The 14,574-nt window shown below is 36.0% G+C and overlaps 1 protein-coding gene across 10 annotated transcripts in view; it reads right to left on the bottom strand.

Annotated features, from left to right (window-relative positions):
* Positions 1 to 14,574, bottom strand: part of LOC120538749 (ryanodine receptor 1-like) — a 364,839-nt gene that overhangs the window by 128,367 nt on the left and 221,898 nt on the right. For 7 of the 10 annotated variants that reach the window (XM_039768185.1, XM_039768186.1, XM_039768187.1 and 4 more), the window contains 7 exons: positions 13,647 to 13,728; positions 13,432 to 13,562; positions 10,752 to 11,072; positions 8,071 to 8,311; positions 7,879 to 7,966; positions 7,698 to 7,790; positions 3,412 to 3,426 (listed from right to left, as the gene is read on the bottom strand). In XM_039768185.1, the coding sequence (XP_039624119.1) occupies positions 3,412 to 3,426; positions 7,698 to 7,790; positions 7,879 to 7,966; positions 8,071 to 8,311; positions 10,752 to 11,072; positions 13,432 to 13,562; positions 13,647 to 13,728 (971 nt within the window). The remainder of the gene's footprint in view (positions 1 to 3,411; positions 3,427 to 7,697; positions 7,791 to 7,878; positions 7,967 to 8,070; positions 8,312 to 10,751; positions 11,073 to 13,431; positions 13,563 to 13,646; positions 13,729 to 14,574) is intronic. The other 3 variants (XM_039768188.1, XM_039768195.1, XM_039768193.1) reach the window with 1 other exon arrangement.

Raw genomic sequence — 14,574 nt, 5'->3', positions numbered from 1 at the left:
TCTATTGTATCAATTTATCTTTACTTTATAAAGCATTTTTCACAGTAAATGTTAACATAGGACATTTCACTATACAGTAATCCCTCGCTATATCGCACTTCGACTTTCGCGGCTTCACTCTATCGCGGATTTTAAATGTAAGCATATTAAATATATATCACGGATTTTTGGCTGGTTCGCCGCTTTCGGCAGACAATGGGTCTTTTAATTTATGGTACATGCTTCCTCAGTTTGTTTGCCCAGTTGATTTCATACAAGGGACGCTATTGGCGGATGGCTTAGAAGCTACCCAATCAGAGCATGTATTACATATTAACTAAAACTCCTCAATGATATAAGATATGCATCCCGCGCGGTGCTTGTTTGTTTGCTTTTCTCTCTATCTCACCCTCTCTGACATTCTTTGCGCCTGACGGAGGGGCTGTGAGCAGAGGTGCTGTTTGCACAGAGGCTGTTTGCCTTTTGGATACGGACGCACCTCTAAGAAATGCCGCTTTATTGCGGTGCTTCCAGAAGCACACTTATTGATTTTTTGATGGTTTGCTTTAATCTCGCTCTCTCTCTCTCTCTCTGACGTTCTCTGCGCCTGACAGAGGAGATGTGAGCAGAGGTGCTGTTTGCACAGAGGATACGGACGCTGCTCTATAAAATGCCGCTTTATTGTGGTGCTTCGGCATACTTAAAAGCACGTATTGATTTTTTGATTGTTTGCTTTTCTCTCTCTCTCTCTGACATTCTCTGCTCCTGACGGCGCTCCTTTGAAGAGAAGATATGTTTGCATTCTTTTAATTGTGAGAAAGAACTATCATCTCTGTCTTGTCATGGAGCACAGTTTAAACTTTTGACTAAAGGGTGTTATTTCATGTCTAGAGGGCTCTAATAATGTTAACAGTGTGGGAGAGTTTATAATGGCTTAAAATATATAAAACTAACCATACAAACATATGGTTCCTACTTCGCGGATCTTCATCTATCGCGGGGGGTTCTGGAACGCAACCCCCGCGATAGAGGAGGGATTACTGTATAACTGAACATGAATACAATTTATAACAAGTGATGAGAATGGAATAACATTAAAAAATGTATTCAATAACAGTGAAATAAACAGTAGAAAGAGTTGACAAAATATTCAGACATGAGGTAAAATGAGTAGAAAAAGTAGAAAAATAATATTAATGCTCGAACAATACTATATTTCTGAAATGAACACTGTGCTTAATGGATTCTTTATCAGATAAGAGCATGCAAATACTCTGACAGAAATTTAATTGCATTAGTCTTGAACTGAGTGGGAACCAAAATGCATTATTAAAGTTCTCAGGGGTGTCTGAATGTGGCATTATTTTGCTCTCTCCTGTTAGTGTTTTATATTTATAAATTTGTTTAATAATAATAAAAATAATTAATTACCTTTATATAGCAATTTTCTAATCTACTCAATCTGCTAAGCCTGCTCTTCAGAAAAAGCACTACCCAAGTACAGACTGAAGGTAGTTAATAAAGCTGATGGTGAAAAATTACTCCAGCTACAGCAAAAAGCCTTCTCAAGTATATTTGCAGAAAATATGAGAAATTACTTAAAAAGAAAATTTATTGCAGTAATCTGGAAGGATATATTTGTAGCTGATACAGATACCATGGTAAACGAAATGCTGAGATATTAGAGTAACAAGATAACAGACTTTGATCATTTTAAAAAAACATGTTATTTTAAACGTTTTATGCATATAGTAGACCAGCAAAAAACTTAAAAAATTAGGTGTGTCCAAATCACTTACATAATTACACCTTTTATAATTTAAATTTTCAACTAGCAATACTTTCATTGAATTTTTAGTGAGACTCAGAGGCGCTTGTATTGTACTTTTCCTTTTTCATTTCTATTAATTTTGTAGGCTCTTCCAGTGATACTTTCTCAGTGACTAATTAATCATGTAAGAGTTATCTACTGTGGAAATAGTTTTAGTATTGTGCACAAACAGTGTAAATTCAATTTTGTCACGTGTTCATGAATTTAAAATATCACAAATATCAGTTTAGTTATCCTACTTAAACAACTGAAAGGCTGTTTTTTATAATCATTAACTGGGGTAAAACATATTTTAATTACAAAATCTAATCGCCCTACACATGTAAAGACATGTAAATGTTACCGGTTTGTTTATATTCTCTCAAAAGACGTGATTCACAGAAATAATTCACAGGCTGATGAACGCAGCATTTGGTCTGCAATGGCACCACATACATTTTATTATGCTTTTACTCATATGTCTACTTAAAAGTACTGAAAATAAAAAAAAAACAGAACATTTAGGATGTTGCAGATGTGGCACTGCTGAGAGAAAACACATAAAAGCACGAGGAGAACATGCAGACTCCACAGATATGGCACCTCAACTGATATTTAACCGTAGTGATGTGGAGCTGTGATGCAACAGGACAACCACTGTACCATCACTATAAATATGCATTAAGATATAATGAATGATAATATTCTGTCAAAACACTTCTTATTTTCATTAATGAGTACAGTGGTATCATATTTTCTTATCGCATTACTCCTTTGTTTAACCATAAAAATTCAATGGTCAGACTTTATAAACTCTGCCAGTCTCCTTAATACATATGCAGACCAATTCCTGAAATGCTTTTAAATAAATTTTACTTGTACCTCTGAACAAAAGTGGTAAACACGAACATACAAGGATTAAAACACTTTGACAGCTGACAACTTTTGATGGCGTTTCTTACATATATAGCGCATAATAATTTATCTGCCACTGACATGATGTTCTTCACAACAGAGATTATTTAATGATTTCAAATAAAATAAACCATTTCTTCAAAAACAAAAATATGCTATCAATTGGAAAAAAGGCTTTAGAAAAAATAAATTGATATTTCAGTTTCTGTAAGCCTGTACTACTAAATGCGGTATCTCTCTGATTGTGCCTCTATCTGAGGATGTCAGTTCTAAAAGATGCTGTGCACATCAGGTTAATTGTGTAAGAGTTGCAGAGCCTGGGAATCCAGTTCAAGTGTAGGATCCAAGCCAGGTTTTAACAGTTGTGGAGAAACATGCAGTTCTGGTAAAATCACTTAATTTAAGCTCTAACATTAAAATCTGGACTGGATCTGCTTTTCACCGAATTAAGACTTAATTGTCCAAAGAAGATATCATAAAATGATACGGATGTGTGGATTAAACATATGGAGACTTTATCATCAGTTGTTATTCTTACAATAAGGAATAAGTAAGACTTATATTTGCCTACTGGCTTAGTGTGAATGAGGCATCAAATCAATCAGGATGTGGCTAAATCAGGGAGGTTGATGAAGAGACGCAAATAAGAGGCGCCATGCCAGCCGCACAACTGAGTGCAGTATTCAGTCAGATCTGGTGCATCTAACCTGTCCGTCCCCAGCCTAGATACATCGCATCACCCCATAACACCAAGAGACAAAGAAAAGAGACACATGAGTTATACAGATATCACAATTGTTAAAATGAAAATTCCTGGAGGCAGCGTTTAATTGATCACACTTCACCTAGATATTACCATTCCCCATTTTTTAAATCCTTTGTAAATTTAGTTTTGTAACAGTGAGTCGCAAGTTCTAGAAAGTTTTGTAACAGTAAGTCCCAAGTTCTAGAAAACACTTGGCCATTCTGTAATCTAAATGAAAATTACTGACAACCAATGGCCCTTACAAGCCAGTGGCATATTTTCATCACTCTGTGAACCTGCATCTGATCCTGAATGCACAAAATATATCTGTCTACTATGAGAAGGATACTAAGAATATTGATGTCCCCAGTACTGCTACAAGTACCAAAACTAACAAATTCGGCAGCATTACAAAAAATATTGTATGTGTTTGCATTTTAATCTGTTTGCCAATTTCCTAAACATGGTTTTCCATTACTGGGTCTTAGAGATTCAGAGCCATTACCAGCATATAATTCTTATCAATCGCAGGACACGTATTTGAATCATTTAAAAATATACCACAAAGAAATCATATAAAAAGGTACTTGAACTCCTCTAATCAGAAGAATAAAATAATAGAAACACATCAAAACCTTTCTTTTCAAAACTTTAAAGTATATTTGAAATATGTTTTCTTTTGTTGCAAATGGTTTCCATTATAACAGCTATTATGTGCTGAATGCATATTCAGAATATTTTTATTCCATAAAGCAAAAACTATATACATAAGATGCAAAATTGACTCACTCATCACCAAAAATACTATTTCCCCATTTAGTTAAAAAGCTCAAATTTGGCAGAATTGTACATCTAGGCCTGTAGACATCTGCGAAGAAAGTATATGTTAATAAATTGATATTTAGGTGTAGAAAACAGAAGAAAAAAAAAACTAATTACCCAAAAAGCTCAAAAATGTTTTGACTGATTTTATTGAAATCTGCTGATGTTATAGATAAAAGAAAACTAACCGACACTTGCTATTAATTTGTTGATATTTATTGATAATAACAGAGAGAGGGCTATTCTTGGGCACGGCAACCTTTAATTGCTGAGTGCAGTGAAGTAATTACACACAAAGAAATGGAGCTGGTACTTCATGCAAATGCAGGCCAAAGTGGAAGTTCCACAAAGCTCAAAGAAGACATGCTTACCAAGTTGTGTACTTGGGTGCACACAGTACTTCCTAATCTGTTGGCTTCTTCTTATTCCTCACAATGCAGCATGAAATAAATGCACAATTGGACGGTGGGGGAATATGTCTGTCTCCTTTGGATTATTGATATACATATATTTTGAACAAAAGGACTGGTGAAGGGGGCCCTTGTTGGTGAAATACACGCAATATTGTGGAGATCTAGGTTGTGCCCCTTGAAGGTCTGACTGTAATGTGTCAATACTCTATGGTTTGTAAAGCAGAAACAGCTTAGGGGCCCACTTCTAGCTTGGAGTACAACAAAGGCCAGGAATGATACCATACCTGGTTAAGTTTAAATGATTCCGCAGCTCAGTAAAGGGTTCTACAGGGACCCAAAACAGAGAAGTGAATTTTTATATATATTCAGAATACCTATTTACTAATTACCTGTTTGAATTCAAAAGAAAACAGTTTTCTGTAAAATTGTGTTTTGCAGTGACCATCAACAAAAGTCAAGGTCATTCACTTGCCTGTTGGCTACTAATTAGAATAATCCCATGCTATCATTCCTTTCGAATTTTAATGCACCATTGGACAAAAGACTTTTCAATTATACTGTAGAATGAAATTTCTTATTTTAGATGGTACTGTTAGATCTCTTGGTACTATTAGGTCTCTTATGAGAGCTGAATACCATTTTAAGGCAAGATATGACAGCATCTTAATTGTAAAAAATATATATGCAAAAAATGTAATGAATTATGATCTTTCAAGCATTAACCAAATACAAATTAATCAGAGGGGCCTATTTATGATCAGAGGGAAGCAAACACAATTATTTATTTTGATTTTCCAAAATCCCATGTGTGGAGACTGGTACAAAGTTAAATCACACACAATAGCAACATTTTCAAAATTGGAGGATGTTGTCCCTATAAGATCCGTGCTGGTTCCACTGATCTTTCTAATACATATCATTTAATAATTTGTAACTAACAAGATGGTAATATTTGTAGATGGTATTAAACTAGGTATAATGTCATAAACCCTAGAGTCCTTATAATCATTATAAATGGTGTCATGCATGCATGCCTGAGGATCATCTTCCTTACACTGCTAAGGTAAGCAGTACTACTTCAAGAAGACAGGAGGCGCTGTCGCTAACTATATCATCTCCTCTACCTGCAGTACTGAGAAGCCATCTTTGGAAGACACCTAACCCTGCCCACCATGCCCACAGCTAGCTCAGCTTCTTCCAGTCAAACACCATAAAGCCGGACAAACCTTGGAAGGTGGTATCTCATTATGACCCAGCAATCATAAAAGGCCAGAGCTCCAGTGAGCCAAGCAACTTTTACTCCTACTTGGAGAATCCTTTGTTTTTGGACTGCTATAGCTAATGTTTACATCGTGCCTTTGTGTACCCTCTGGTTTTTAAACACAATATTAAACAGCATTGTCCAGTTGGCACTCCAATTCTCTTTCTCAGCAATTTGTCTTAACCCGGTTACACTGGATATGGGCTGAATTCAGACTAAAGAACATATGTAACCGATTAAATTCAGTGCATAATAAATTCATGTAAAGCATTGCATTTAGGAAATAAAATGTTAGATGCACATACACAATGTGGTGGTCTGAAACTTGAAGAAGGCTTATGAATTGGCCAAAGTGGAGTCAAAGTGGAATTGTCACTGCCTACATTCAGACTATGTACAAAATTGATTACAAGGTTTACTGTGATGTTTGATTACATTGAACACATGTGTCAAGTACAAATCAAGGGAAGTTATTCTTAATATATAATATGCATGTTTAAGTATATATTACAAGAGGTTATTCTTAAGATACTCAATGTGCTAGTGATGCTTCATCTGGAAAACCGTGTGCAGTTCTGATCTCCCTTTAACAAAAAAAGATGTAACAGCATTAGGGAGAGTGCACTGGGTATGAGCTTGGAGGACAGATTAAATGAGCTGAATCATCTCAGTTTAAGCAGATATTAAATGGAGCACATGGCACAGAGGGAATTTAGATAAAGGTACATTTCTCAAAAATGTTAAATTGTTTCATTTCATACAGAGAACCATAAATATGTAGAATACATTCCCAAGTGGTGTTGTGGATATTATTATTCTAGTAACCTTCATATCTTGCCTTAATGGTATTTTGCAAAACTTTAATGAAAGTCTAAATGGCTATTTTGGGCTCAATGGCCTGATCTCATCAAAACTAATCTCACATTATAATAGATCAAAATTTGTGCTCATGCATCTGTCTCTTCTTCACCTTGAAGAAGATATTTAGGGACAATTTCAAAACAGATAGAAGTGAGTCTGTGGCCATGCATGGTGCATATGCTGAAATGCTATGGGGGAAATGTAAAGTGAAAAAAAATAAACATAGCATATACAATAGCTATGATTTTTGTTCTGAAAGTAAAATAAAAAAATAAACAAAACTGAACAATAACATTAATCATTGATATTTTGTGCATACAGGTTCTGCAGTTAAATGATGTCAGGGGTTTAATGCTCCTAGTTAACTCTTATATAAATATACCTGAACACTGAGAGAATAGTTCTTCTCATCCCCCCAAAGAACACAACCCAAAGTTACTACAGACACTAACAGCTGTGACCTTTACTGAATCATATACAAGAAAAGATATTTCAGTGAATTTTAACTGGAGTTAGCAAAAAAAAGCAGTTCATGAAACATACAGCATTACAATAAAATGTTACCATTCGCCACCTAATCCTAAAAAGGTTAGCTTCCTCAACTTTTACACTTTCAAAAATCTTCTCATTCTTTGTCACTCCCACTGACCAAAATGTAATGAATGTTCTAGAATGCATAACAGTGCCTTCTTCACCAGTTATAAAAGCTATGGTAATAAAAACTGCTGGTATACTTAGACAGTATAACTAATAAAAGTATGTATAATGCTTAACTTAAAACCAATTATCTTTCAAAACCAAACTGAATAAAACCAAAAGTACTGAATCACTAAACACTGCCCCTCCTAACCTTTCTTTTCTTATCACAGAAAGGAATCCAAGCTACCTCACCTTGCTCATTTTGCTTTTACTGTCAGCCGTAAGAAATGACATGTTGTTAATCTCATTCATAACCACAAAGTTCTGTTCCTCACGTTTGAAATTCTGTAAAAAAATAGAAGCTGGTTACTAATTAACACATCAATGGTGCTGTTATGTAGTCTAACTTTAAAGATGATGACTTCATACTAACATGAGATTTTGACCAGAAAATGAAGACCTCTCCAACCATCCTAAATAGATCTTCAGCATCAGGGTCAGGGTAGGTTAACCACTTAGCTCTGTGAATTTAAAAAAAAAACACAAAAAATGAAGTTCACTGAAAATCATACATTAACTTCTCTGATCACAATGCATTTTGATCCATAGCTAAACTCTGTATTACCTGTTGTTATCAACATAGCGGATTAGCAGTGGGTAGAGAGCATATAAATCCCTGCAGAGCACAGAGAACTCATCACGAATCATCATCTCGGCCTCTGCTGACTCAGATTTGGACTCTAGCCTTAACTGGTCTTCCTCTGCCACCACCTTCCCAGAACGTTTCTTAAGTTTCTCCATGGTAGGAATGAAATGAGACTTCAGCATCTCAGGTTTGGCACGACTCACAATAGGCTGGGCAAAGACTTAGACAGAAGAGAGCAAAATTATTATCTAATTCAGAATGTGATCACATGGCTTTAAAATACTGTATATATGGAACAAAATATAAACAGAGACACATCTGTGCCAATAATTTTGCTTGGCCGCCAGACATCACGATAAGGCTACAATAGACTAAGACACTGCTCTTTACCTTACCAAGAAAAGACATTGGCAGCCTAAGAAGGTGATATTTTACAATGGTGCGGAGGAAGACATAAGCAATGATCACAGTAAAAACATTGTCATGCAAATTGAAGAAGCTAAAGCTTTTGCCAATGTTTGAGCCTGTGCTTTCCGACATAAGGATAAGAGATAGAGGAAAACAAAACAAAACCAAAAAAAACTATAAATAGGTTCCCAATACAATATATCAATGAGGACTGAAACATATATTTGTAAATAGCTGGGACCAAATCTTGCAGCCTCATTTTAACAACTTTTCACCATGCATTTGCTCTTAGTCCCTTCCACAACACACCACCACACAGTAACTGAGAAACAACCAACAGGTTTATAGCCTCACTGCACAGCACAGACACATGACTGAACTTCGCTCCATGCATTTTATACTTTATCCTTCCTAAACATACCTGACTCAGAGGCAGAGAAGACATTCTGTTGTCATCACTATGCTTCATGGAAGCAGTAGCAAAAGGAAATTTGACAGCTAAACTGCTGACTTCAGTTTTCCACAAACTCTACATGACATTTTGATCAATTTATAGTGTGCTTTCAAGGCAAGTCTGATTCTACCATAGTGCTCTGGGTAGTATTACCATAGGTGGTTTTTAGCAGTTTTCTGGAAGCCTTTACAAATCATCCTCGGGCTAGACTACCATATCACTACTAGTCAGTTGCACTCCAAGTTCCAATGCATACATTTTTTCAATACTCCGTATTGAACACAAGTGACACTATTAAAGAACTACATATTAATGCTAAATACAACTGACAAGCAATTTTCTAATTTACCAAATATCTGCATACTGTGAGTTGGCATACCAGTTTACTAAATGTTAATAGCTTATGAACATATTTAGTTTACTGTTTGTGTACAATACATTCTATACTAGTGTTGATATTGGGTATTACTGCTTAAAATAAGTGAATTTTAATTTATCATTCATATATGACTGCAAAGCCCCATTTTCAATGGCCATTTCCTCAGTGTCCTAATGGTTAATGCCTGGTTAGCTTATCCTTAAATAATAATTTAAATGTTAATTGGTTGTTAGAGAAAGTTTTGTAATTGCATTAGCACTGCTGAAACCTACTATTCTTTTCACTTGGGCTGCAAGGTATTAGTTATTGTTGGATCAATACTATAATTTTGACTTTGGTATCGATACCAGCTTTTAGATGCCAGTACTAGTGCCAAAATGGAAGCAATCACATACTTCACTGTCTCCCAGTTGTTTCATTCCCCAGGCCTGGAAAAACATGTGTGCATGCCTGCTACATACTGTAGCACTCCAGAAATTATTAATAGGAGCCAGTTGAGGTTTTGCATGGTCGCTTTTTGGTAGTCTTCAGAACATTAATATAAAGGAGTGTCCTACTTGGAGCTCAGATTACACTAATAAATGACTAACCGTAAGGTGATTGAAAATTACCATTTACTTCCTGTAGCAGAATTAATTTAATAATAGTACCGTAGTATTTTTAAAAATTTTCTTTTTTTAGGTACTTTTTTAGTACCAGTATACTGCACAATCCTAATACTGGCATTCCTAAAGTTCAGTTCTGAGTTCAAAAACGGCCAAAATTAAACAGTTTTCTTAAGAAACATGTCAGTGTGTTGCATTTTGAAGATCAATCTATTATAAAGTGCCTTTGACATCTACCTATTTATCTGTTCTCGTACCACAATTATTCTGCACTATAGTAAGGAACTACATAAAATAAAGGTTCACATGTTGGTAAAAGATTACAATTAAATAGATTAGGATTACATATTTAAGACAATGCTCTTTCTCTAGAGGGGGATTTATCTACCCAATGTGTTGCCTATAGTTGAACTGCGTTATGTGTGTTGCCTACAGGAGAACATATAAAAAAATACAAGAATCAGAAGATTAGAAATGTGATTTCATGTAGAGTGTAGAACGATACAAGGTTATATAAGCAATAGTTCTAACTGATGGTTCAAACAAGTACCAGACAAGAGTAACTGAGAATAAATTGAAAATTAAAAGTAAGTGAAATGTTTTAAAACATAGCCTGAGCTAAACCAAGAGCAAAATGCCATATTCAACAATACAGATCAAGACCAAGAAGTGAAAGTAATAAGTTTATGTTATTAGTCTCAGCCAAACTTAAAAACTTAGAAAAGATAAACAAATTGATTGGAAACATTCCATTTTTAAAAAACATGCATCACCTTCTTGACCTTTGTATGCTTCTTCACCTTTGCCTACTTACCAGCTAAACGCTTCATCCAGCTTGCTTCATCGATACCAAGGTTATTTACTACAATTTTCATGATATTGCCAAGCAGCAGGTTGAGGTGTTCCGAAGTGACATCAGTGCAGCAACTATCCTCGATTTCAGGGCAGTTCTCTGGGCCTCGCTCCCACCATCGTGGAAGATAGTTGCACAACATTGGCAGAGTAATTTCAATGACATGAGGCATTTCAGTGTAACGAGCCCCAGACTCTGCCAGGTCAGCTATTTCTTTCATCAGAATGCTGAGCTCTGGAATATCGGAGCACATCTCCTCCACATTATTTGGCAAACCAAGGACTGTAAAAATAAATAGGAAAGATCACCAAATGATAGTGCATATATTATTTAAAATCTAGGGGACAAAAATAACCCAGCTGAAGTTATTTGTTGTCTGAACTGCTCTACCAAAGCAATGAAATTAATAAGATTTTATATTTTTAAATGACCTGACAGAAGTACATAATGACCTGTCAACAAAAATTATCATGCCAGCAGACTTTAGTGAAAACATATATAGTTTTTTTCACAAGTAGGTGCTGAATTCAAACTGCTTACCAATACTTTTAAAAATACAGAAATGTGAATGTCCATCAGCTAAAGCCCAAATTGGTCTTGGACTTCTCGGCTCTTTCTCTGTCGTTTGCAAACCTCAAGTCCGCAATCTTGGTGTTATGTTTGACAGTAACTTCTCTTTTGGAGAAACAAGTAAGTTCTGTAGTCAAGAGTTGCTTTTTCCAGTTTCGTCTTTTAGCCTTTTTTTTTTTTTCTTCTAGGGATCTTGAGAAAGCTACTCATGCTTTTATCTTTTTTTGCCTTGATGACTGCGACTCACTGTATTCTGGGATTAGCAAATCCCTGATCTGCAGGTTACAGTTGGTCCAGAATGCTGCCGCTCGCTTTCTGGTTGGGGCAAGAAAGTCTGATTCTGTTTCTCCAATATTAGCTTCTCTACACTGGCTGCCTGTCAGTTTTCGAATTGATTTTAAAATCTTGTTGCTAGTTTTTAAATCATTACATGGGCTTACTCCTGCCTATTTATCTGACTTGTGTGCTTTACACCAGCCATCTAGAGTGCTTAGATCTTCTGGTCAGTTGTCTCTTGTTGTCTCTCGTACCAAGTGTAAAACTAAGGGGGACAGACAGGGCTTGTGCAGCTGCTGCTCCTCACCTGTGGAACTCTTTACCTCATCACATAAAGGAGTCTCCTTCAACTGAACTGTTCAAAACGAGATTAAAGACTCATTTCTATTCACTTGCTTTCTGTGACCTTCAGTAATATTGATGGTTTCCTCATTGTGATTATGTAATCTGACTTCTATTTATTATATTTCTGTTCATTTATTTTATTTCTATGTATGTTATGTTAATTGTATGTTGTTTTTTTCTTCTTTTATTGTAAAGCACTTTGGCCACAGCATTCCTATGTTGTTTTAAATGTGCTATATAAATACATTGACATCATTTTCCTTAGTTAGAAGGTGCAGCTTTTGATTCCCATGGCAAAATAACCATGAGCTTAGTAATAATGCTTTAGTAACATTTTCTGTGTGCTTTGAGAAACTGCAAAAATGTTACTGCACCCTGTTAAAGAGGACGAAAAAAAGTGTATCAGGTGTTTTGTGTGTCGAGAAGTAAAGAGAACAGTGGCTATCTTTTTATTAGACATTTTTCAAAAAGAGATTTCTCAGTTCAATTGATATTTTCTGATACTTTGTAAAGAACTCAGCCAAGGTGCAATAATGGACACTTGCAAGCAGCCCTTAGCTGAAACAGACACTTTCATTGAGCTTTCTATCTGCACTGCTAAAAATCCAACCTCTAATTTCCCTCTTACGTTTCAAAAAGGAAAATTACCTTTACCCATTCATTCATTTAATTAACAGAAGAACTGAGATTGCAGTTCTTCAGTTAGTTATTCACATTAATGTAACAAGCAGGTATAAAATATTTAAAATGTGACTTGCCCAAGGGGTTATAATATGGTTGTTTTCTTGATTAATTATATTAGAGAATGGGAAGAGCATGGCAATCCTGATCCTTGCCATAGCCATATGTAAATTCAGCATGTTAAAATGTACTGCTGCCACATCAGAGAGAACAAAGGGAAACAATACTAGGCTAGAATAGAATACTACAAACTTTTTAAATTTTGTACTTTCCCCTGAACCAATAATATACAAAAAAATGTACCTCATCCACTTTTTAGCTTGCAACCAACACAATGCAGAACTCTAGGTTATGATATTAGCTTTTAGTAATGAACAGTGAATAACTGCATGAAGAGTGAGATTTAGGCCAACAAAATTATGCTGCAAAAGATGATCTCCTGTTATTAATGGTCTTTGTTTGAAAACTAATTACTCAGCGTTGATCATGGTCAAGGTCAATTCTTTATTTTAAGAGCTCAGCAAGTTCTTATCAGAGAAATGAGCGAGTCTATCATTAAATTCGATTGTGTGTGTGTGTGTGTGGGGTTGATGGATTTTACACCTATATAATACAGCTTTAAGAAAATTACACCCACAGCACCTACCAGGTAATTCTTTCTCTTCCCTAAACTCTTCCAATTATGAGAGAGTTAAAAATTGAATGGTAAAGAATTTATTTTCACCAAATAAATAATGATTAAAGAATTGGAAAAATAAATAGTACTTACTTGCCCGTTCTCTAGGAGTCTTTGTGTTGTACACAGAAAATACATTGTATTCATTCAGGTGAGGTTCAAGGAAGGCAACAGGCATTGCAGCAGCCAAGCGTGCCAGACATTCGCCTAATGCTGGCCTCAACCTATGGAAACAGAACTGAGTGTCACTTGAAAAAAAATGGCTTGTCTTTAGATGGTTCTACACTTTCTCTCTCATATTCACTTACTTCTCAACATAAGGGTTCCTGGTAGTGCCAAGAGAATAGATGCTGCACATGGTACGGTAGCAGGATACCTGCAAATCATCCACTGCAAAGAGAGAAACATTAGAACAATCTAGACAACAACAGGCCATTCATTCTCATAAAGCTTGCAATTAGTATCCAATTAATTCTTCTAAAAAAACATCAAGTCTAGATTTGAAAGTCTCTAAAGTCTTAATGACTTTATGACTCAGTCTTGTGTCTTATGACTCAGGCGCCGCTGCGAGTGGCAGTCATTCCAGCAGCTCCGTATATAAATTTATTTTTCTACCCTTTTCTCTATTTTTCTCTATTTCACTGTTAATTCCTACCACTTTCTTTTATGTGGACACGTTCCCTGGACACTTTTTACTACTTGGATATGGATTTTTACACACTGAGACTCGTCTATTCAAGTAGTCAACTTCAAGCGCTGAGAACAAATGCCCGCGCTGGTGTGGTTCCCTATTTACCTGACGAGGTAAAAAGGCCATATCTTGGCAGCAGAGCCGGTGCTAAGATAAAAGCCAAGCATTTAGCGAGAAAGTAGCGCTACAAACCTTCGGTGCCTTCTTTGATCCTGGGAAATGTGAACTCACTACCAAATAAAATCAACGAACTGGGTGCGCTGGTGAAAAATGTCAGGAGCTACAGAGAATGTAGTTTGCTGTGTTTTAGTGAAACGTAGCTAACAACTAACATCCCAGATGCTAACGTGGAGCTACCCGGGTTTAGCACAGTTAGAGCAGACGGAGACGCAAGTACCTACGGGAAGCAGAAAGGAGGAGGACTCGCACTCTATGTCAATACAAGATGGTGCAACTCTGGACATGTTAACGTTAAAATCTCCACTTGCTGCAGGGACATCAAACTGTTGGCCGTAAGTCTGCGTCCCTATTACTTGCCCAGAGAG

This window comes from Polypterus senegalus, chromosome 11 (assembly GCF_016835505.1).
Source record: "Polypterus senegalus isolate Bchr_013 chromosome 11, ASM1683550v1, whole genome shotgun sequence".
Classification (NCBI taxonomy): Eukaryota; Metazoa; Chordata; class Cladistia; order Polypteriformes; family Polypteridae; genus Polypterus; species Polypterus senegalus.
The sequence above is the reverse complement of the archived record's forward strand: the minus strand, read 5'-3'. Positions and strand labels throughout refer to the sequence as shown.